The sequence below is a fragment of the Schistocerca americana genome, chromosome 1 (genome assembly GCF_021461395.2).
Source record: "Schistocerca americana isolate TAMUIC-IGC-003095 chromosome 1, iqSchAmer2.1, whole genome shotgun sequence".
Taxonomy (NCBI): domain Eukaryota; kingdom Metazoa; phylum Arthropoda; class Insecta; order Orthoptera; family Acrididae; genus Schistocerca; species Schistocerca americana.
The window spans coordinates 1,137,541,435-1,137,566,529 of NC_060119.1; the positions used below are offsets into that span (position 1 = coordinate 1,137,541,435).

The following is a 25,095-nucleotide window of genomic DNA, read 5'->3' on the forward strand; positions in this document are numbered from 1 at the left end:
AGACCAGCGTATGTAAAGGAGATCGATATAATACTTAATGAAACCCCTAGGCTAATCACAGGATGCGTGAAGTGCATTCCACTGGAAAAACTCTACCAAGCTTTAGGTTTCAGCAGTCCCAAAGGGTAGCTCATGAATGTAATGAGCAGCTCAAAGGGACATACGATGTGCATTCAAGTTCTAAGGCCTCCGATTTTTTTTCTCCGGACTGGAAAGAGATACAAACATGCGCATTCTTTTAAAATGAGGCCACGTTCATTGTCAATGCGTCCCAGAGATGGCAGCACCGTACGGCAGATGGAATTTTACCGCCAGCGGCGAGAATGAGAACCGTTTTAAATACTTAAAATGGCGACGTTTTCCTTACTTGAACAGCGTGCAATCATTCGTTTTCTGAATTTGTGTGGTGTGAAACCAATTGAAATTCATCGACAGTTGAAGGAGACATGTGGTGATGGAGTTATGGATGTGTCGAAAGTGCGTTCGTGGGTGCGACAGTTTAATGAAGGCAGAACATAGTGCGACAACAAACCGAAACAACCTCGGGCTCGCACAAGCCGGTCTGACGACACGATCGAGAAAGTGGAGAGAATTGTTTTGGGGGATCGCCGAATGACTATTGAAGAGAGTGCCTCCAGAGTTGGCATTTCTGTGGGTTCTGTGCACACAATCCTGCATGATGACCTCAAAATGCGGAAAGTGTCATCCAGGTGGGTGCCATGAATGCTGACGGACGACCACATGGCTGCCCATGTGGCATGTTGCCAAGCAATGTTGACACGCAACGACAGCATGAATGGGACTTTCTTTTCGTCGGTTGTGAGAATGGATAAAACTTGGATGCCATTTTTCAATCCAGGAACAAAGCGCCGGTTAGCTCAATGGAAGCACACAGATTCACCGCCACCAAAAAAAATTTCAGGTAACTGCCAGTGCTGAAAAAATGATTGTGTCCATGTTCTGGGACAGCGAGGGTGTAATCCTTACCCATTGCGTTCCAAAGGGCACTATGGTAACAGGTGCATCCTACGAAAATGTTTTGAAGAACAAATTCCTTCCTGCACTGCAACAAAAACGTCCAGGAAGGGCTGCGAGGGTGTGCTGTTTCACCAAGACAACACACCCGCACATCGAGCTAACGTTACGCAACAGTTTCTTCATGATAACAACCTTTAAGTGATTCCTCATGCTCCCTACTCACCTGACCTGGCTCCTAGTGACTTTTGGCTTTTTCCAACAATGAAAGACAATCTCCATGGCCGCACATTCACCAGCCGTGCTGCTATTGCCTCAGCGATTTTCCAGTGGTCAAAACAGACTCCTAAATAAGCCTTCGCCGCTGCCATGGAATCATGGCGTCAGCGTCGTGAAAAATGTGTACGTCTGCAGGGCGATTACGTTGAGAAGTAACACCAGTTTCATCGATTTCGGGTGAGTAGTTAATTAAAAAAAAAAAAAAATCGGAGGCCTTAGAACTTGAATGCACCTCGTATGGTGTTAACTATATGGTAGCCTCTATGGATTAAAGAGACTAAAATCAGGAGATCAGTTCCTCAGTTACATCTTGGCGAACCCCCTGTCTGATACCCTATTTCAGAACATCAACGAAGTGATGTTGAATGACACTACACTGCATCAGAACTCCTGGAAAACGTATCTGATAAAATGGGGCATATTAGAACCTGATAAGTGCAACAGCGGAGAAATATGAAACATGGATCATCATTTAACACACTGAAATTTTCCTGCACATTGCTCCTTAGATCTCTTGAGTAAGCAAGCCTGAAGCTTTTGACTTAGCCCAGTACTGGGCCAAAAAATTGACATCTCTGGACATGAAAAAGCAGGGTAAAGTAATTATGCGAAATTTTCCAGATTGAACTCCTAATTTTTTTTGTGAACAGTTCTGAAGTAACATACCCTGAATATTTATTTAAAGCACTAACAACCTTCCAACAGAACATTTAGCTTAATACAGATATGAAGTATTCCAGGGACTCCACCACGTAACTTTATATAGTTTAGAACCAACACTGCTCCCTTACACAATGCCACAAAACTTGTTTGTTGCCTCTAGCCAATGAGAAGCAAGTTGAGTCAATGTGTGTGTTTGCAGATCTGTAAAAGGAAATGTGGCCACCTTGGCGAAACAATAATTTAATTAAACAGGGTTTTCCTGTAGAATAATGTCGTGTATTACCTTGTGTATCTCACATGGTGGTATTATCACAGCAACACGGTGAATTACACACGCGTGGAAGTACATCATTATTGTATGGTAGAAAATGACAAGTAATTAAGTCCAGGTGAGAAACCCATTCAACCTGAGACTCCAGGCACTTTATTCTTGAGTCATACCTTAGAATCAATGTCCTATTCGCAAACACATCACTGCTCTTGAGGAAGGAGTTAATTATTTGGCATTGAAGTTCAGTCCATGGCATGGCATGGCATGGCATTTCTAAAAGCCCCGCTTTTTAGAAGATAAAATTTTAGCTTGAAACTGGAGAATCCAGTAGGTATGCAACAATCTGACTCTGGCCTGTTTCAACACTGACTTATGAGTCACGTTGTGAATAAATTGGCGTAAACTTGTTAAATGAAGTGCAGTAGGAACACAACCACTTTTTCCATGTTGGTGGATAAAGGTTTGGTAAAGATGGAGCTACAAGGAAAAGTATGGTCATCAAATTAATAACGACAGGTACCTCCTGTTTGCAGGGGACCATGTTAATCGTAACTGACAAAACAGTTTCTGACAAATCAGTATTTTCCTCAGCAGACAATTATCTGACAGTATACAGGATAGACAGACTGTCGAGACGTTAAATATATGAACAAGTCTTCTTGCATTGACCCTGTGTGTTTGGTAACGTGGAGTTGGATCTCCTCTTGTGGACTTTCAATGGTTCGTGAGGATAATCAGAAATAACAAAAATACTAGCAATGTGGGAACTATGTCCTGAGGTAGGAAACCAACCTCAACATAACCAGATCCAGTGCAAAAGGCAGTTACAGTGCAGGGATACTTTTCAGATCATAGGGTTATTTTTCTTGACCAATTACCACCTGCAGCACTATGCACGATAAGTGGCCTGACCCCACACCGAGAACTCCAAGGAAACTTGGAAATGTCACTCAAACGCTATTCCTGCTTTTCTCCCTTGCAAAATGCAGATGTCATTTAAGCGCAAGGCCTTTTCAGGCTCAAAAATATTGTAAGAACTGCAATTTCTTTGCTCTGTCAATTTTATGCTCAAGATATGCAACACACTACAGCAATAACAAAGAAGTCTGCCAGGGTGATCTGAACCACACAGCCATGTTTGAATTGTCTGACAAGCCAACAGCTAGTTGTACCTAATACTGATTTTACTAATAAGTAATTTCTTACCAATGTGATACTAGGAATTATACTGTGCACCATTTCTTATATATTTGTACGGCATGTTTGCTTATGCCGAGTGTCAACAAGGTTTATTCAGAGTAACAAATGTTCTGTATCTTAAAAACACTAAAGTGATTGGCTTCTGGGTAACTTAGTGGAAAATTCAAATCTGGTTACTCCCTTTGTGTTGTCACATCCATTTTTATGGAGTATTTTTAGTGAAACTGAAATTTTCATGAGTTGTTACTGAAGACCTGGTAATTTACGAAAATGAAATGTGCGAGCTTTCCAAACTTTCGGATCCAGTGGCGGCTCCTCCTCCTGGCAGAAGGGTTAAGGGAAAGAAGAAAGATGATGGGAAAGGACTGTCAATGTTTAGAAAATAACAGATTTATGAAGAAGTCACCCAGAACCATAGTTGACAACCTTGAGAAGAGGCTGCTAGTGATCACACTGCAGACATGGACGGGAAATCCGACCCCCTCCACTGCTCACCCCCTCCCTCCCCATGCACCAGAAAATTTAAAAATTTAAACTCTAGTTTAGGCCTTTGAACACTATACTTCAAACATTTTCCGACTTTAAAGAAGATGATGTTTTTATGATTTTACAGTCCCGAGACTGGTTTGATGCAGCTCTCCATACTGCTCTATCCTGTGCAAGCTGCTTCATCTCCCAGTTCTTACTGCAACCTACATCCTTCTGAATCTGCTTAGTGTATTCATCTCTTTGTCTCCCTCTATGATTTTTACCCTCCACACGGCCTCCAATGATAAATCTGTGATCCCTTGATGCCTCAGAACATGTCCTACCACCTGGTCTCCTCTTCTTGTCAAGTTGTGCCACAAACTCCTCTTCTCCCAAATTCTATTCAATACCTCCTCATTAGTTATGTGATCTACCCATCTAATCTTCAGCATTCTTCTGTAGCACCACATTTCAAAAGCTTCTATTCTCTTCTTGCCCAAACTATTTATCATCCATGTTTCACTTCCATACATGGCAACACTCCATACAAATAACTTTCAGAAATGAGTTCCTGACACTTGAGTCTACACTCGATGTTAACAATTTTTCCCTTCTTCAGAAACGCTTTCCTTGCCATTGCCAGTCTACATTTTATATCCTCTCTACTTCGACCATCAGTTATTTTGTTCCCCACATAGCAAAACTCCTTTACTACTTTAAGTGTCTCACTTCCTAATCTAACTCCGTCAGCATCACCCGACCTAATTCGACTACATTCCATTATCCTCGTTTTGCTTTTATTGATGTTCATCTTATATTCTCCTTTCAAGACACTATCCATTCCGTTCAACTGCTCTTCCAAGTCCTTTGCTGTCTCTGACAGAATTACAATGTCATCAGCGAACCTCAAAGTTTTTATTTCTTCTCCATGGATTTTAATACCTACTCCAAATTTTTCTTTTGTTTCCTTTACTGCTTGCTCAATAAACAGATTGAATAACATCGGGGAGAGGCTACAACCCTGTCTCACTCCCTTCCCAACCACTGCTTCCCTTTCACGCTCCTCGACTCTTATAACTGCCATCTGGTTTCTGTGCAAATTGTAAATAGCCTTTCGCTCCCTGTATTTTACTCCTGCCACCTTTAGAATTTGAAAGATTATTCCAGTCAACATTGTCAAAAGCTTTCCCTAATCTTTCTTCTAAGATTAAAGAAGATACATCTAACATATATTTATTTTTAGTTTCACATTAAAGTGTCTCCAAATTACCATTTTCAACAAAGAAAATTTCGTTAGTATCAATGTCACTCTCACTCCCAATGAATGTGATTTATGGAATCTAGTTGTTGACCCCCAACTCCCCTCCCCCCTGACATATTTAATACCTACTTTTGTCTCCCACAGACATTCAATTCTGCCTCACAGAAACTGTCATAATTTAAAGTACTGATGACAAATTTTTCACAAGTCATAACAAATCCTGTTGTTGCTGCTGCTGCAGTATTGAGGAACAAGGGACTTAATTTCTACATCTACATTGTTGTCATACGTAAGTGCCTGGCGGAAGGTTCATTGAATCATTTTCATACTACTACTATACCATTCCACTCTTAAATGGCACGTGGGGAAAAGGAAGACCTAAATCTTTCCGTTAGAGCTCTGATATCTCTTATTTTATTACAGTGATCATTTCTCCCTAGGTCGGTGGATGTCAACAAAATATTTTCGCATTTGGAAGAGAAATTTTGTGACAAATTTCGTAAATAGATCTCGCCGCAAAGAAAACTTCCTTTCTTTCAGTGACTGCCACCCCAACTCACGTATCATATCAGTGACACACTCACCCCTATTGCGCGATAACACGAATGAGCTGCCCTTCTTTGCACTTTTTCGATGTCTTCTGTCAATCCTACCTGTTAAGGATCCCATACTGCACAGCAATGTTCCAGCATAGGACAGACAAGTGTAACGTAGTCTATCTCTTTAGTGGGTTTGTCACATCTTCGATGTGTTCTACCAACAAAGCGCAGTCTTTGTTTCACCTTCCCCACAATATTATCTATGTGGTCTTTCCAATTTAAGTTGCTTGTAATTGTAATTCCTAGGTATTTAGTCGAAACTGACAGCCTTTAGATTTGTGCGATATATCGTATACCCAAAATTTATCAGATTTCTTTAGCACCCACGTGGATGACCTCGCACTGTTCTTTGCTTAGTGCTAATTGCCACTTTTCGCACCATACAGAAATTCTCTCTACATCATTTTGTAATTGGAATTGATCGTCTGGCGATTTTACTAGACAGTAAATTACAGCGCCATCTGCAAACAATCTAAGGGGGCTGCTCAGATTATCACCTAGATCATTTATATAAATCAGTAACAACAGAGGGCCTATGACACTACCTTGCAGGACACCAGATATCACTTCTGTTCTACTCAATCATTTACCGTCTATCGCTATGACTGTGACGTCTGAGAGGAAGTCACGAATTCGGTCACGCAACTGAGATGATACTCCATATGCACGCAATTTGATTAATAGTCGATGTGAGAAACTGTATTAAAAGCCTTCTGGAAATCTAGGAATATAGAATCGATCTGAGATCCCTTGTCGACAGCACTCATTACTTAATGGCAATGAAGAGCTAGCTGTGTTGCACAAGAACGATATTTTCTGAATCGTTGTTGGTTATGTATCAGTAAGTCGTTTTCTTCAAGGTGATTCATGATGTTCGAGTACAGTATATGCTCCAAAATCCTACTGCAAACTGAGGTCAGTGATATGGGTCTGTAATTCAATGGGTTACTCCTATTTCCTTTCTTGAATATTGGTGTGATCTGTGCTACTTTCCAGTCTTTAGGGTCTTTAGGAGCAGACATTTCGTCAAGTGAGCAGTTGTACATGATTGCTATGAAAGGCGCTATTGTGTCTGCATACTCTGAAAGGAGCCTGATTGGTATACCAACTGGACCAGAAGACTTGCCTTTCTTAAGTGATTGAGTTGCTTTGAAACACCTAAGGTATCTACTTTTATGTCACTCATGCTAACAGCTGTTCTGGTTTCAAATTCTGGAATATTTACTTGATCTTCTTTCGTGAGGGAATTACGGAGACCTGTATTTAGTAACTCCGCTTTAGTGGCACCATCAGTGACATTTCGATCGCTATTGCGCAGTAACGGTATTGACTTTTTGCCACTGATTTACTTTTTTTTATCTATTTCACTGCTGCTGTGCAAAGCAACACAGCACTTTGAGGGAGTAACATTTCTGTTTAGTATTTTGGAAACCAACTCCGGAAGTTCCAGAGCCACTCCTCTGCCTCATTAAGGTCTTCAATCAAGAGACTGGTTTAATGCAGCTCTCTGTGCTATACTATCCTGTGCAAGCTGCTGCTTATCTGATTAACTACTGTTACATACATCCTTCTGAATCTGCTTCGTGTATTCATCCCTTAGTGTGCCGTGTAACGCGCCAGGCTGAATCCTTGTATTAGTGCCACTTAAAGTTCACATCACAACTGGATGTAGATAAACATTTCCTCACCCAGTAGATAGTGCGCAGTGTTCCTGACCTACCTTGCTTTGCTTTTTCGATATTGTCTTCTCGGTAGCTGTGTCCGTCTCACCTAAATCACACTGCAATTAAGAAGCCAGGATCCTAGATTATGTTTTCCAAAATCAAAAGTCAAGACCATATTCATTGTTGAACACTTATGACAACCACAGTGCGATTTATTTGTTATCACTCACACACACAATATTCATGTGACCAGGCCCCCCCATGAACCATGGACCTTGCCGTTGGTGGGGAGGCTTGCGTGCCTCAGCGATACAGATGGCCGTACCGTAGGTGCAACCAAAACGGAGGGGTATCTGTTGAGAGGCCAGACAAACATGTGGTTCCTGAAGAGGGGCAGCAGCCTTTTCAGTAGTTGCAGGGGCAACAGTCTGGATGATTGACTGATCTGGCCCTGTAACAATAACCAAAACGGCCTTGCTGTTGTGGTACTGCGAACGGCTGAAAGCAAGGGGAAACTACAGCCGTATTTTTTCCCGAGGACATGCAGCTTTACTGTATGATTAAATGATGATGGCGTCCTCTTGGGTAAAATATTCCGGAGGTAAAATAGTCCCCCATTCGGATCTCCGGGCGGGGACTACTCAGGACGACGTCGTTATCAGGAGTAAAAAAACTGGCGTTCTACGGATCGGAGTGTGGAATGTCAGATCCCTTAATCGGGCAGGTAGGTTAGAAAATTTAAAAAGGGAAATGGATAGGTTAAAGTTAGATATAGTGGGAATTAGTGAAGTTCGGTGGCAGGAGGAACAGGACTTTTGGTCAGGTGAATACAGGGTTATAAATACAAAATCAAATAGGGGTAATGCAGGAGTAGGTTTAATAATGAATAAAAAAATAGGAGTCCGGGTTAGCTACTACAAACAGCATAGTGAACGCATTATTGTGGCCAAGATAGACACGAAGCCCATGCCCACTACAGTAGTACAAGTTTATATGCCAACTAGCTCTGCAGATGATGAAGAAATTGATGAAATGTATGACGAGATAAAAGAAATTATTCAGGTAGTGAAGGGAGACGAAAATTTAATAGTCATGGGTGACGAATTCGTCAGTAGGAAAAGGGAGAGAAGGAAACATAGTAGGTGAATATGGATTGGGGGGAAGAAATGAAAGAGGAAGCCGCCTTGTAGAATTTTGCACAGAGCATAACTTAATCATAGCTAACACTTGGTTCAAGAATCATAAAAGGTTGTATACCTGGAAGAATCCTGGAGATACTAAAAGGCAGCAGATAGATTATATAATGGTAAGACATATTTAGGAACCAGGTTTTAAACTGTAAGACATTTCCAGGGGCAGATGTGGATTCTGACCACAATCTATTGGTTATGAACTGCAGATTGAAACTGAAGAAACTGCAAAAAGGTGGGAATTTAAGGGGATGGGACCTGGATAAACTGAAAGTACCAAAGGTTGTAGAGAGTTTCAGGGAGAGCATAAGGGAACAATTGACAGGAATGGGGGAAAGAAATACAGTAGAAAAAGAATCGGTAGCTCTGAGGGATGAAGTAGTGAAGGCAGCAGACGATCAAGTAGGTAAAAAGACGAGGGCTAATAGAAATCCTTGGGTAACAGAAGAAATATTGAATTTAATTGATGAAAGGAGAAAATATAAAAATGCAGTAAATGAAGCAGGCAAAAAGGAATACAAACGTCTCAAAAATGAGATCGACAGGAAGTGCAAAATGGCTAAGCAGGGATGGCTAGAGGACAAATGTAAGGATGTAGAGGCTTGTCTCACTAGGGGTAAGATAGATACTGCCTACAGGAAAATTAAAGAGAGCTTTGGAGAGAGGAGAACCACTTGTATGAATATCAAGAGCTCAGATGGCAACCCAGTTCTAAGCAAGGAAGGGAAGGCAGAAAGGTGGAAGGAGTATATAGAGGGTATATACAAGGGCAATGTACTTGAGGACAATATTATGGAAATGGAAGAGGATGTAGATGAAGACGAAATGGGAGGTAAGATACTGCGTGAGGAGTTTGACAGAGCACTGAAAGACCCGAGTCGAAACAAGGCCCCGGGAGTGAACAACATTCCATTAGAACTACTGATGGCCTTGGGAGAGCCAGTCATGTCAAAACTCTACCATCTGGTGAGCAAGATGTATGAGACAGGCGAAATACCCTCAGACTTCAAAAAGAATATAATAATTCCAATCCCAAAGAAAGCAGGTGTTGACAGATGTGAAAATTACCGAACTATCAGTTTAATATGTCACAGCTGCAAAATACTAACGCGAATTCTTTACAGACGAATGGAAAAACTGATAGAAGCGGACCTCGGGGAAGATCAGTTTGGATTCTGCAGAAATGTTGGAACACGTGAGGCAATACTAACCTTACGACTTATCTTAGAAGAAAGATTAAGAAAAGGCAAACCTACGTTTCTAGCATTTGTAGACTTAGAGAAAGCTTTTGACAATGTTAACTGTGATACTCTCTTTCAAATTCTGAAGGTGGCAGGGGTAAAATACAGGAAACCAGATGGCAGTTATAAGAGTCGAGGGGCATGAAAGGGAAGCAGTGGTTGGGAAAGGAGTGAGACAGGGTTGTAGCCTCTCCCCGATGTTATTCAATCTGTATATTGAGCAAGAAGTAAAGGAAACAAAAGAAAAATTCGGACTAGGTATTAAAATTCATGGAGAAGACGTAAAAACTTTGAGGTTCGCTGATGACGTTGTAATTCTGTCAGAGACAGCAAAGGACTTGGAAGAGCTGTTGAACGGGATGGACAGTGTCTTGAAAGGAGGATATAAGATGAACATCAACAAAAGCAAAACGAGGATAATGGAATGTAGTCAAATTAAATTGGGTGATGCTGAGGGAATTAGATTAGGAAATGATACACTTAAAGTTGTAAAGGAGTTTTGCTATTTAGGGAGTAAAATAACTGATGATGGTCGAAGTAGAGAGGATATAAAATGTAGACTGGCAATGGCAAGGAAATCGTTTCTGAAGAAGAAAAATTTGTTAACATCGAGTATAGATTTAAGTGTCAGGAAGTTGTTTCTGAAAGTTATTTGTATGGAGTGTAGCCATGTATGGAGTGTAGCCATGTATGGAGTGTAGCCATGTATGGAGTGTAGCCATGTATGGAGTGTAGCCATGTATGGAGTGTAGCCATGTATGGAGTGTAGCCATGTATGGAGTGTAGCCATGTATGGAGTGTAGCCATGTATGGAGTGTAGCCATGTATGGAGTGTAGCCATGTATGGAGTGTAGCCATGTATGGAGTGTAGCCATGTATGGAGTGTAGCCATGTATGGAGTGTAGCCATGTATGGAGTGTAGCCATGTATGGAGTGTAGCCATGTATGGAGTGTAGCCATGTATGGAGTGTAGCCATGTATGGAGTGTAGCCATGTATGGAGTGTAGCCATGTATGGAGTGTAGCCATGTATGGAGTGTAGCCATGTATGGAGTGTAGCCATGTATGGAGTGTAGCCATGTATGGAGTGTAGCCATGTATGGAGTGTAGCCATGTATGGAGTGTAGCCATGTATGGAAGTGAAACGTGGACAATAACTAGTTTGGACAAGAAGAGAATAGATGCTTTCGAAATATGGTGCTACAGAAGAATGCTGAAGATAAGGTGGGTAGATCACGTAACTAATGAGGAGGTATTGAATAGGATTGGGGAGAAGAGAAGTTTGTGGCACAACTTGACTAGAAGAAGGGATCGGTTGGTAGGGCATGTTTTGAAGCATCAAGGGATCACAAATTTAGCATTGGAGGGCAGCGTGGAGGGTAAAAATCGTAGAGGGAGACCAAGAGGTGAATACACTAAGCAGATTCAGAAGGATGTAGGTTGCAGTAAGTACTGGGAGATGAAGAAGCTTGCACAGGATAGAGTAGCATGGAGAGCTGCATCAAACCAGTCTCAGGACTGAAGACCACAACAACAACAACAACAACAACAGGCCTCTTACACTTAATAATCGTCACATTAGGTAGGTCAAAAACTTCCAGTCTTTAACAATGTTCACAATACGTGTTAAATGTTCAAAGCCGAATACAATTACACTTTTTTGGTACTGACCGGAAAAGTTAAGCTTCTGTTTCAAGTATTCACACATCACATTTGTAATTTTGCTTCTTAGCCACTATTTTGTGAAGGAACACAGGAAAAGATGACACACAGCACTACAGGCAGCAGCATTTGGCAATAGCACTCCAGGAACATTGTCTCTTTGATCTGTAGTGACACAGCCATAGAAGACTCTTTTTTCATTGCTAACATGTTGACAACATGTTGCAAACATCATTAGCCAGTACTGGCTTTGAACAATGTTTCAGAGCATGTTTCGAACTCTGTGTACACCCACCATTAGTGAACTGCGGTGACGAAATGATTCGCCGACAGGTTTCTTGCATACTCAGGAAGGAAATTGTCACACACTATAAATCATTTTATTACCTTATTATTAATGAAACAAATCAGTACCTTTTTCAAGTTTTTTGAAAATCAAATTGTAAGATGTTTATTTGTGTAATTTTTCAGTAACTTCCTGTAACTCTGTAATTAAGGTGATATATCCACAACAATTACGGACAATCCGTAATAGTTGGCAGCCGTGCAGAACCTTCTGGGAAGCCTGCCCTGACCCAGGGTTCTGAGACATTTTTCCGTAATTCTGATTTCCTAAACCTTGTCAGTTGTTCTCCTTCATCCCTCTTCCTTCTTTCTTCCACCAGCAGGGGGATCTAGTGGCTCTGAAAGCTTGCACATTTCGCTGACTTGTGTTTTATCCTGCTGCGACTTTGTGAGCAGATTTTTTTGTTGATCAAATTATACTATATTTTCAAAAAATTCATTATTTTCTTTCTTGAAATCTAAATTGGAGAGAGATTTGAAACCACAAATTTGCTTGCCAAAATTTATTTCAATAGGAAGTTCTGTCTAGCACTATTCATGTGAAAAAAGAACTGTGAGGAATTAAGAACTAATGTCCTAACTGCTGAGACTTTTTTGCTGTTATAAGGTAAAGTAAGGAGAATAAAACAGAATGCAGACAGGGGTATACGAGACAATCTCCACATATCACACAAAAACCATGCTCGAGTTGATGACATTCTAAAAAATAAAACACTTTTAAGTCTCAAAATCAAATTATTTCTATACTATTCTAGATACTTCCTTTTAGTAACATTAATAAAAATGTATGTCATATTTACTACACCTATTTCTGTAATACACTCCAATACAACACAAGCCTACCTTTCAGCTGATCAGCAACAGGATCATTAACATCAATTGCAATGATCTTCCAGTCGGTCTCACCTGCCAATACAAACATTTAAATTAACAATCAAACTTGCATGTGATTTCAATATTCCTGTCACTGCACATTCACATTCAAACATCTCATAAATTGAACGTTTTATGCAAACAACATTTAATTTATCTCTCTCTCTCTCTCTCTCTCTCTCTCTCTCTATCTCTCTCTCTCGCTCTCTCTCTCCAGTTATTACATATATGTCTGTAAGTGGATCTAAATTTTAATCTACATTCAGAATATGGAAATCTTTAACTATTCCAATTGCTATCATCCTGCTTCTGTCCAATAATAATTCTTTTCCTTTACATTCCACTGTGTTACAAAACACACTGCATGAGTAGAACTCACTAACTAACCAAAATATTGAACATATCACATTTCTCATCCATTTATTAATAAGGCGGTGGTTTTCAATCCAATAATCACAATGATGAATTTTGCTTCGTTGGAAGCAGTCTTAATAACAAGCTCTTATTTAATTACTTCTAGTAACAAGGATAAATGGATTCAGTGATGCTGAGGGAATTAGATTAAGAAACAAGACCAAGCAGTAGATGAAATTTGCTATTTGGCCAGCAAAGTGACTGATAATGGCTGAAGCAGAGGATGTATTAGGCAGATTGGCAGTGACAAGGAAAGCATTACTGAAGAAGGGAACTCTGATAACATCAAATATAAAATGAAGTTTTAGACAATCTATTCTGAAGTTGTTTGTGTGGAATGAAACATGGACAACACACAGTTCGTCGTATTTACTCGAATCTAAGCCACACTTTTTTTCCGGTTCTGTAATCCAAAAAACCGCCTGCGGCTTAGAATCAAGTGCAAAGTAAGCTAAGTTCTGAGAAATGTTGGTAGGTGCCGCCACAACTAACTTCTGCCGTCTAACATATGTAATGATACACAGACATGCTTTGCAGGCACAAAGATAAATACTGGCGCCAAAACCTCTGCATCAGTAAATAAATTTAAAAATAGGTATAAGACGAGCTTTTTTTCTCCACCCCAAGCTTCAACCACTGCATTTTCATACATTATCCAACAAATTAAATAGAAATTCTGTATTGTTCATCTTTGAATGTACCAGTCTTTCAAATATTCATAGCAACAAAAATAAATTTCTTTACAGAAAAATACCAACAATGCACAAGGCTTTAGGATTGTTGCACAAGTTGATACGCTGGGGCTCATTAACCGTCTTTTGTTTGTTTCGCGGCCGTTAGCCACTAGTCACTTGAATCAGCAGTTGTCTTGTGACAGCCAGAGCGAGAGCACCAGCAGCAGCGAGTACTGTTTGTATAAAGCGTTTTTGTACTTATTTGCTGCGCTTAGCTTTTAATTTAAATAGTTTTTCTGGGAAAACCTAGCGTAGTTTTCGCGTCTCGTATTTCAGTGAGTGTTTCTTGATTATCAGAGTAGCTCATCAGAAGATTATCTTGGGAATTTGTCACCGTATAGAGTAGGGTAAACATAGTCATGTGTAGGGACTGTGGTGGTTGTGAGCGGACGCAAGGAGAATTGGCCACTCTTCGGGGGCAGGTGGAGGCTTTGTCTGTTAGGCTCATCGAGCTCGAGGCGCAGGCGTCGGCTCGTAGTGGCGTTGGGGCAACTGTGGTGAGACCTATGCCTACTTCGGTGGCCTTGGAATCGCATGGAACCCCTGATGTCGCTGCGTCTTCCGGCAGTGAGCATCTTACCGGTCAGCCATCACTCCAGGGTGAATGGCGGACAGTGGTGGGCTCGCGCGTGCCTGGCCGAAAGGCGAAGGTGGGATCTGGCCGCGTGGCAGCTGCCTTACCCCTTTCCAACAGGTACGGGGTGCTTCCTAGTGGTGATGACATCGTTTCCGAGCCACCACAGGATGCCTCGCCTGTTGGGCCAGTGGCCGATTCTCCGGCAAGGTCCCGACAGTCACAGAGGGCGGGCCTATTAGTTATAGGGAGCTCCAACGTTAGGCGGGTTATGGAGCCCCTTAGGAAAATTGCGGGTAGGTCGGGGAAGAATGCCAGTGTGCACTCGGTGTGCTTGCCGGGGGGGTCTCGTCCGTAATGTGGAGGAGGCCCTTCCGGCAGCTATTGAACGCACTGGGTGTGACCGGCTGCAGATAGTAGCACATGTCGGAACGAATGACGCCTGCCGCTTGGGTTCTGAGGCCATCCTTGGTTCCTTCCGGCGGCTGGCTGATTTGGTGAAGACAACCAGCATCGCACGCGGAGTGCAAGCTGAGCTTAATATCTGCAGCATAGTGCCCAGAGTCGATCGCGGTCCTCTGGTTTGGAGCCGTGTGGAGGGTCTAAACCAGAGGCTCAGACGACTCTGCGACCATAATGGTTGCAAATTCATCGACCTCCGTTATTGGGTGGAGAACTGTAGGGCCCCCCTAGACAGGTCAGGCGTGCACTACACACCGAAAGCAGCTACTAGGGTAGCAGAGTACGTGTGGCGTGCACACGGGGGTTTTTTAGGTTAGAGGGACCCCCCCTTGGGCGAAACGATAAAATACCTGACGGCTTACCAGAGAGGACATTATCATCGTTGATAAAGAACGTCCGTCCTCAGAGAACAAAAACAGGAAAAGTTAACGTAATATTGGTAAACTGCAGGAGTATCCAGGGCAAGGTTCCTGAATTAGTATCTCTTATTGAAGGAAATAGTGCGCATATAGTATTAGGAACGGAAAGTTGGTTAAAACCAGAAGTGAACAGTAACGAAATCCTAGACACAGAATGGAATATATACCGCAAGGATAGGATAAACGCCAATGGTGGAGGAGTATTTACAGCAGTAAAGAATTCAATAATATCCAGTGAAGTTATTAGCGAATGCGAATGTGAAATAATCTGGGTTAAGTTAAGTATCAAAGGTGGGTCAGATATGATAGTCGGATGCTTCTATAGACCACCTGCATCAGCAACCGTAGTAGTTGAGCGCCTCAGAGAGAACCTGCAGAACGTCGTGAAGAAGTTTCGTGATCATACTATTGTGATAGGGGGAGACTTCAATCTACCAGGTATAGAATGGGATAGTCACACAATCAGAACTGGAGCCAGGGACAGAGACTCTTGTGACATTATCCTGACTGCCTTGTCCGAGAATTACTTCGAGCAGATAGTTAGAGAACCAACTCGTGAAGCTAACGTTTTAGACCTCATAGCAACAAATAGACCGGAACTTTTCGACTCCGTGAATGTAGAAGAGGGTATCAGTGATCATATGTCAGTGGTTGCATCAATGACTACAAGTGTAATAAGAAATGCCAAGAAAGGAAGGAAAATATATTTGCTTAACAAGAGTGATAGGGCACAAATCGCAGAATATCTGAGTGACCACCATCAAACGTTCATTTCTGAGGAAGAGGATGTGGAACAAAAATGGAAAAAATTCAGAAACATCGTCCAGTACGCCTTAGATAAGTTCGTACCGACTAAGGTCCAAAGCGAGGGGAAAGATCCACCGTGGTATAACAATCATGTACGAAAGGTACTACGGAAACAAAGAAAGCTTCATCATAGGTTTAAGAGTAGTCGAATCATAACTGATAAGGAAAAGCTGAACGAAGCGAAAAAGAGCGTAAAGAGAGCAATGAGAGAAGCATTCAACGAATTCGAACATAAAACATTGGCAAACAATCTAAACAAGAACCCTAAAAAGTTTTGGTCATATGTAAAATCGGTAAGCGGATCTAAATCCCCTATTCAGTCACTCGTTGACCACGATGGCACCGAAACAGAGGACAACCGAAGAAAGGCAGAAATACTGAATTCAGTGTTCCGAAACTGTTTCACTGCGGAAAATCGTAACACGGTCCCTGACTTCAGCCGTCGCACGGACGCCAAAATGGAAAATATTGAAATAATCGATATCGGAGTTGAAAAACAACTGCTATCACTTAGTAGCGGAAAAGCATCCGGACCAGACGAGATACCCTTAAGATTCTACAGTGATTATGCTAAAGAACTTGCCCCCTTTCTATCAGCAATTTATCGTAGATCGCTGGAAGAACGTAAAGTACCTAGCGACTGGAAGAAAGCGCAGGTCGTTCCCATTTTCAAGAAGGGTCATAAATCAGATGTGAATAATTATAGGCCTATTTCGCTTACGTCAATCTGTTGTAGAATAATGGAACATGTTTTGTGTTCTCGTATTATGACGTTCTTAGATAATACAAATCTCCATCATAACCAACATGGATTCCGCAAACAGAGATCATGTGAAACTCAGCTCGCCCTATTTGCCCAAGAAATTCACAGTGCCGTAGACACTGGCGAGCAGATTGATGCCGTATTCCTGGACTTCAGGAAGGCATTTGATACGGTTCCGCACTTACGTTTAGTGAAAAAAATACGAGCTTACGGAATATCGGACCAGGTTTGTGATTGGATTCAGGATTTCCTAGAAGAAAGAACACAACATGTCATTCTTAACGGTTCAAAATCTGCAGATGTAGAGGTAATTTCGGGAGTACCGCAGGGAAGCGTGATAGGACCTTTATTGTTTACAATATACATAAATGACTTAGTTGACAACATCGGTAGCTCCGTGAGGCTATTTGCAGATGACACGGTTGTCTACAAGAAAGTAGCAACATCAGAAGACTCGTATGTACTCCAGGAGGACCTGCAGAGGATTAATGCATGGTGCGACAGCTGGCAGCTTTCCCTAAACGTAGATAAATGTAATATAATGCGCATACATAGGGGCAGAAATCCATTCCAGTATGATTATGCCATAGGTGGTAAATCATTGGAAGCGGTAACGACCGTAAAATACTTAGGAGTTACTATCCGGAGCGATCTGAAGTTGAATGATCACATAAAACAAATAGCGGGAAAAGCAGGCGCCAGGTTGAGATTCATAGGAAGAATTCTAAGAAAATGTGACTCATCGACGAAAGAAGTAGCTTACAAAACGCTTGTTCGTCCGAGTCTTGAGTATTGCTCATCAGTATGGGACCCTTACCAGGTTGGATTAATAGAAGAGATAGACATGATCCAGCGAAAAGCAGCGCGATTCGTCATGGGGACATTTAGTCAGCACGAGAGCGTTACGGAGATGCTGAACAAGCTCCAGTGGCGGACACTTCAAGAAAGGCGTTACGCAATACGGAGAAGTTTATTATCGAAATTACGAGAGAGCACATTCCGGGAAGAGATGGGCAACATATTACTACCGCCCACATATATCTCGCGTAATGATCACAACGAAAAGATCCGAGAAATTAGAGCAAATACGGAGACTTACAAGCAGTCGTTCTTCCCACGCACAATTCGTGAATGGAACAGGGAAGGGGGGGATCAGATAGTGGTACAATAAGTACCCTCCGCCACACACCGTAAGGTGGCTCGCGGAGTATAGATGTAGATGTAGATTTCACATACCAGCACCTATTGCTTTGTGGAATTTTGTGAAGTGCTTGTCAGTGTTAGTGTACCATAATGAAGCGCTTTCATTATAGTGCCAAATTCAAGAGGGGAGTTATTTCTTTTGCGGAACAAAGCTCTAATCTTGCTGCCGATACGGGATTGATGAGAGCAATGTCAGGTGATGGCGAATGCAGAGAGACAAATTATTTGAATGTTCAAGTAGCAGGAAAGCATTTAGTGGGCCAAAGTGTGGGCGATATCATGCACTAAAGTGATCTTAAATGAATTTGTTAAGCAACAGCGTCCGAAATTACTACCTGTGAACGTCTAAATTTTAAACGAAAACTAGGGGAAAGCAAAATGGACTTGCCAGTAATTCCAGGCAGGATAACGTCAATTCTGCGACCACTTGACGTCTGTTTAAACCATTTAACAACAAGCTTAAACGTATGTACACAGACTGGCTTTCGAAAAGCGACAGACAACCGACACCAACAGGACGTGTACAACGTGTAAGTTTGTCGCAAGTGTGCCAATGGATTTATGATGCAGGGAGGTGCATTCCAAATAAGACTACGCATCAAGCATTTAAAAAATGTTCGATTCCGATGCACTAGATGGTACAGAGGACAATGCTGGGTATAAAGAAATGAGCAACAAAGAATTGAGTGATAGTGATTCAGAATCATGACTGATATTTTAAACATTTCATTTAAGATGTATTACAAACCTAATAAAATTTTGTTTTAAATTTCAGCATTTAATTTCAAAGTTATGGGTAGATCACATAACTAATGATGAAGTACTGAATAGGATTGGGGAGAAGAGAAGTTTGTGGCACAACTTGACCAGAAGAACGGATCGGTTGGTAGGACATGTTCTGAGGCATCAAGGGATCACCAATTTAGTATTGGAGGGCAGCGTGGAGGGTAAAAATCATAGGGGGAGACCAAGAGATGAATACACTAAGCAGATTCAGAAGGATGTAAGTTGCAGTAGGTACTGGGAGAAGAAGAAGAAGCTTGCACAGGATAGAGTAGCATGGAGAGCTGCATCAAACCAGTCTCAGAACTGAAGACCACAACAACAACAACAATTTCAAAGTTATCTTCATTCTTATTTTTTAAGTGTTGCTACTCTGCACAGGATAGAAAAGCGTGGAGAGCTGCACGAAACCAGTGTACGGACTGAAGACAACAGTAACTTACTCTGCTTTTAAAGTCATCACTAAAAATCTACTACGAAAATAGGACTGGCAAGTCTGTTTGCGATGTATGTCAATATGGCCAACTCTACGTTCTGAATTTTTTCCTACCTGTGACGAGAGATGGTTGCTAACAGTAACTTTTATGAATCGTGAATCACATGCAGTCATGCAGTATTCTCTTCACCGTAAGAATAATATGAATGTAAACATTATGCCATGTATTCTTTCGTGTAAGTAAGACAACAGCAAACGTGGAACAAGATACATATCATGTTATGCTTGTATTCATATTATTCTTATGCTGTATAGTTATACGGTCAGAAATGAAGCACAGCAACTGACTAGACTTTTAAATCTAAGATAACTAATTTCTGTGCAAAATGTTATGTACTAAAGAGGCACCTGCAAAGATTTTCAAAGGGAGAAAAATTTTCGCTAAACTCTCCTTCAGAACATCTTCTATCACACAGTCTATTATTTGGTTCTTGTTGAGCATTATCAAAGAAAGCAGCAGTGTAAGTAACAACAAATAGCAGTCTCTTGTCAGTGTTTTGTTAATGAGACAATTCCTCTCTTTTTATTGTAAGCAGCAGTAGCGGGCACAAAAGAAAGCCATGCCGCAAGTGGCAACAGGTCATAAATACTCTCAAACAGAATGCGACAAACAATGCAGGACAGTACACTAATGCATTTTCAGCTTAGAGTGACAAACATCTATAACAAAGAAAACAGCACTTATCAGATCAAAGCAAAATAAGCAATTGATTCAAACCAGATGAAGCACGTGTAAAAGGAAGGGTACCCGTATAAGTACGGACGGAGCACCTGTCACATAGCAATGGCTACTTGGTAAAGCTTAACTGCTAAGGTTACTACTCGAACTAACCTACTGTAGCTGTATCTTCATCCATTCGACCTAAATTGTCTCACTCTTTTCCCCTAATTTTGAGTCTCATTTTTCAGATGCAGCTTAGATTTGAGTAAATGCGAAAGACTAGGAAAGAACAGAAGCTGTTGAAATGTGGTGCTACAGAAAAATGCTGATGACTAGATGGAATGATCATGTAAGTAATGAGACAGTGCTGAATAGACATGGGGAGAAAATAAATACAGGGCACAACTTGACTAAAAGAAGGGATTAGTTGAAATGACATACTCAGACATCATGGGAATGCAGCAAGCAGATTTAGAAGGAAGTAGGTTGCAGTAGTTCTTCAGAGATGAAGAGCCTTGCAGTTATTGCAGACTGGTCACATATGAACTTATTCTTAACATACTATGGAAAATCCAGGATGGAGTAATGAGAGTATTATGAAAAGAGTAGATAGTTGCTAAGCATATAATGGAGATGCAGAGTCGCACACAGGCACTACAAAAAAGGACTGAACATATTACCTTTCCGTCCAAAGACCACCACCTGAAATGAACAGACACTCACATTCACGTAAATGCAGCTCTCACACACATGATCACAGCCTTGTGGATCTGGCCTTGGCAGCCACAAGCACATGCTTGCATGCGTGCGCACATGTGTATGTGGCCCGTTTGAGAAGGAGGCCTTCTGGCCAAAAGCAAACATGTTTAGTCGCCTTTTTGTTGTGCCTGTTTGCAACTCAGTTTCAACTGTATAGTGAATAGCAATCTATCTTTTTCACAAGCTTACTTTTTCAACTTAAACTATTATGCTTTTTATATTTCAGGATTTGTCTGTACATTTTTGTTGCCCAAATTTTTCTGAATCAGATACCATTCACTCAATAAGCCCTTAATTAAAAATTTGCATAAATTAATTTCCAACATGGAAACATTTCCAGTAAATAGGTAATCCACTCTGTAGACACACAGTGAACTCATCAAATAGTACTGTGAACTATAATTTCCCCACCAACTGTGTTCTAGTTGAACCAAATTGTTATGGAACTACAGACCACCCGCTCTACTGAATTTTCACTCTGCAGTTTTGTAAGCTGTAAAATAATTATGAAGGTCACAAAATTTAAGTCTAAGTGTGGTGGAAACACAATAAGAACCCAGAAGTAAGTGTCCCGTCAGTCCGTCTTCTTGTGTATTTCTGTCAATTATCTTCTGTATTATACTGTAGCAGTTCTTTTTATGTTTTGCTCAAGTTCCATTGAGCTATGTTACTTGGCACTGAAATCATGCGGAAGTTATTTTCATCTTTCAGTTTGCTACACTAGCATGCTATTCTGGTTCTTTGGAGTCTTAGGTACACATGTAGTTCCTCAGTCCAGAATTAACATTCACCTTACTATATTTACACAATGTCCTTCCTTAATGAACCTCAGCAAATTTCTGATTCTGATAACATACAACTGAAGCCATCCAGCTTAGTAGTTCTAACCCTTACACTTTCAATTACAATACGATTTTTGTAGTCACTTTTATTCACTATTTATAATGATTGTGTGTGATGATTACTGTTCCAACTACATTGTATATAATTGCTTATGATATTTTTTAGCAACCATGGAACTGAACCCATCAAATTGGGTAATTCAAATGGATTACATTTGTGCTATATTTGCATTTATATCCACCAGTCACTGCTTTACTTGTCTAATGATAGAATGTTGTGGAAGCACATGCTTTTGTTCCTCTTATGAAATATAATTGTTTTGGTTCTACTTCTGTCCGTATGCATTTCTGCAAATTGTGCGAATAACTGTATGGCATTTTTTACACTTTAATCACCTCTCTTTAATTGGGTTATCTTCATTTGTAACAACTGATATCATACAATCGATGTATCACACATGACAGGTGCTAAGCAGGCTCCTTTGTTTAGCGGCCTATTGTCTATATAGTCTAGCGTTGCACAACACACACAGTTCTGTGCGCTCAGTTTGCTGTGATTCTGCAAAGGGGGTGGGCTGAATGTTTATGTGCTTATCATGTTCCAGAGTGTACCTTCAGTGTTACGCAAGAAAATGAGACTTCGTGAGTTATGATATCAGTGCAATTCTGTGAGAATTTGCTATGAAGATCACCGACAGTGAGAGTTGCGCAACATTTAGCCTGTGTAAGTGACTAGCTTTTAGCCTAATTTCTTTTATTCAACTGCAGGTCACCTGATTAAGCCCACTAGATGAAACTTTGTGACAAATTTACCTTATGGTTCTTATTAAGATTTCAAAATGATGCAAACTGGTAACCCTCAATGTGGCAACAATATATAGAGTCTATATGGTCATTTGAATCAATGTGGGGAGAAACACACACACACACACACACACACACACACACACACACACACAACTATACCATCACCTTGACATTTTTGGCAAATTTGAATCGTCCTTCAAGGCCAAGATGAAGGCACCGGTAGCAACCCTATTGTCCTTTGGCCCCCTACATACATGATGAAGTATGCACTCTGTCGCTTGAAGTCTGTGTTTAGCTCATCATCAGATTGCAAAAGCAAGTCTCAGTGGAAAATGATGCCCTGAACTAAATTTAGACTTACGGGGAGTGACAGACACCGGAACATCATCCAGCTTGTTACAACTTAGCAGTGCCCATGACTGAGGAGGGGATGCTGTTTTGATCAAAACTGACCCACATTTCATTTTACAGATGGCTGCCACTTCCCATAATTTTCTTCTAAGTTCTCCATAAAGAATAACAGTTTTGTGGCCAGGAAGGAATCCCATCAGTCCTTGTGTAAGGTAAGTATGAGTATTTCTCAGTTTGCCACTTAGCTCCATGTTCCTCCTGTGGCGTAGGCAGGGAAGCAAACATTTTATGATCTTATCACTCTGCATTGAAGGACTACTATCCTTCCACAGACACTCCTGGGGCCATGTCGTCACCAAGGCCTTGTCCTACATGAGCTACAGAAGCAACTGATAGTGAGCGACTTCTGGATAACTTCTGGATACGTGACACTCCAGCAACAGCAATGGGCGGAAAGCTCAGGTGTCCTGTGTGCGAGTGACCATGCCGCACTACAAGATGGCTGCTTGGAGCCACCCAGGTGTTTCTACAAAACGGCGGCCCTAAACTGTAGCTGAAGAGTAAGGCTACAAAATTAAGTTTAAGAAAATAAATCGAAAATGAATGTTGTGCATGAAATTTAGAAAGGGAGGAATCTCCATGGAGAATTTCATAAATATGAACAACAAAGATCACCAGACAAATTCTTTGATTACACATGAATGAGCAGGTAGCACTCTACTACCTCATCAATAAATATGAATGCTTTTTTTTTACATGATCAAGAACTTTTAATAGCCAATAAATGAGAAAGAATGGCTGACTACATGACTAACTACCCTAAATACACATATAAACACAGATTGTGGAACAACTATAATAGGTATCTGTGGTGTAGCTGTAGAGTTACAGATTGTAATTCCATGCTGCATTAAGGTACTGGATTCGGTTCAGCGTTGTTCTTATATTTTAAATGACTCAGTTACAATTCCGTATACATAAGTTATATGTATGCTGTTTACACTGCATCGATCTGTAATTGTACACACACCTATCACATTAAACTCTTAATAAATTATTTCTTAATAAACTACGAACGTTATTCATCAGCAGTGTGTAAGGCAAAGTGTTTCAATTGCTCTAAATAGTCTGTAATAGTAAAGTGTACAAAATTTTTGAAAAGAAAGTCGAACGTTTTGTGAAACGATTTGTAAGTATGAATTAAAAATATTAGAGAAACGTTTGGTGCACCTCATTTTCGGTTCATGATTTCAAGCATCACTGAAAGACATGCATAATGTTCCTCTGATCTACTTTTTCTTTTACACAAATCATTTCATAAAATATTTGATTTCTTTCAGTTTTTATTTTAAAGATTTTTTCAGAAAGCATGGTCTCCCTGACTTCATTTGCCTTCCTAATGCACTTTATTCGAAGGAAGCCATTTGGACATTTAAATACCGCACCAATGTATCTTTTTGTGTGCAAAATAGGTAGGTCTTGAGCAGTTGAAATTTGACACTTCATTTACATAGCTTGGCAGCAGCTTTTCGTGAAATATTTCAATTTTACTGAACTCATTAATATTTTGTTAATTAACCTGATTACTTTCAAGCAGTTAAGTATTTTCATGCCAAACTAGACCTCACACTGGTCACTTTGATACCCCATTTACTTGTTTCTCTCTCTTTGTTTGACTATGAAAATTCGGACAAAATCTCAGTGTAATTTATAGGGAGTCTTGTTTTTGCTCTGCTCACACATTTAAAAACATATCTAGTGTTAATCATACGATAAAATAGTCGTTTCTGCATGCTGTCATTTCCAAAAATCATCGCTTCGATACCTTTAACCATTTCTGAGATACAATTATTTTTATGACAACTTTATTCCTGAAGTGCAGGAAAGGTTCATACGTGCCATGAACAACCCATCCACGGATATAACAACTAATATCTCAAGAATGAAGAGAGGTATCATTCCTGACTAAACTTTAAATACAATTCAGATGTATTGGTTATATTTCATACCCAATAATGCATGGCCTTAAATGAATTACACAGAAAGGCTACGCAATGTGATTTTACCTCTCCAATTTCTTAAAAATTTCGTGCACCCATGTACTTAATTTTGTGCAGCACAGTAACTGTGACGAATAGCGAAAATAAATTCAGAACTTTATCGATTAAAGATATCATGCTATAGGTTGCGGAAGAATCAAATTTTTTCACCGAACAGTTTTTTAACATCTGATAAGTAATTCTAGCTGCTATCCTGTCCACTCCACTGCTTTGTGAGAAGACACGTGGCTGTCGCTCTGTGTCAAGCGTGCTGCAGCAGCAAGATTCAAA

The 25,095-nt window shown here is 40.7% G+C and overlaps 1 protein-coding gene across 2 annotated transcripts in view; it reads right to left on the minus strand.

Moving 5' to 3' along the window:
* LOC124619227 (inorganic pyrophosphatase) overlaps positions 1-25,095 on the minus strand; it is a 130,312-nt gene that overhangs the window by 25,314 nt on the left and 79,903 nt on the right. For both annotated transcript variants that reach the window (XM_047145476.1, XM_047145468.1), the window contains one exon: positions 12,661-12,723. In XM_047145476.1, the coding sequence (XP_047001432.1) occupies positions 12,661-12,723 (63 nt within the window). The remainder of the gene's footprint in view (positions 1-12,660; positions 12,724-25,095) is intronic.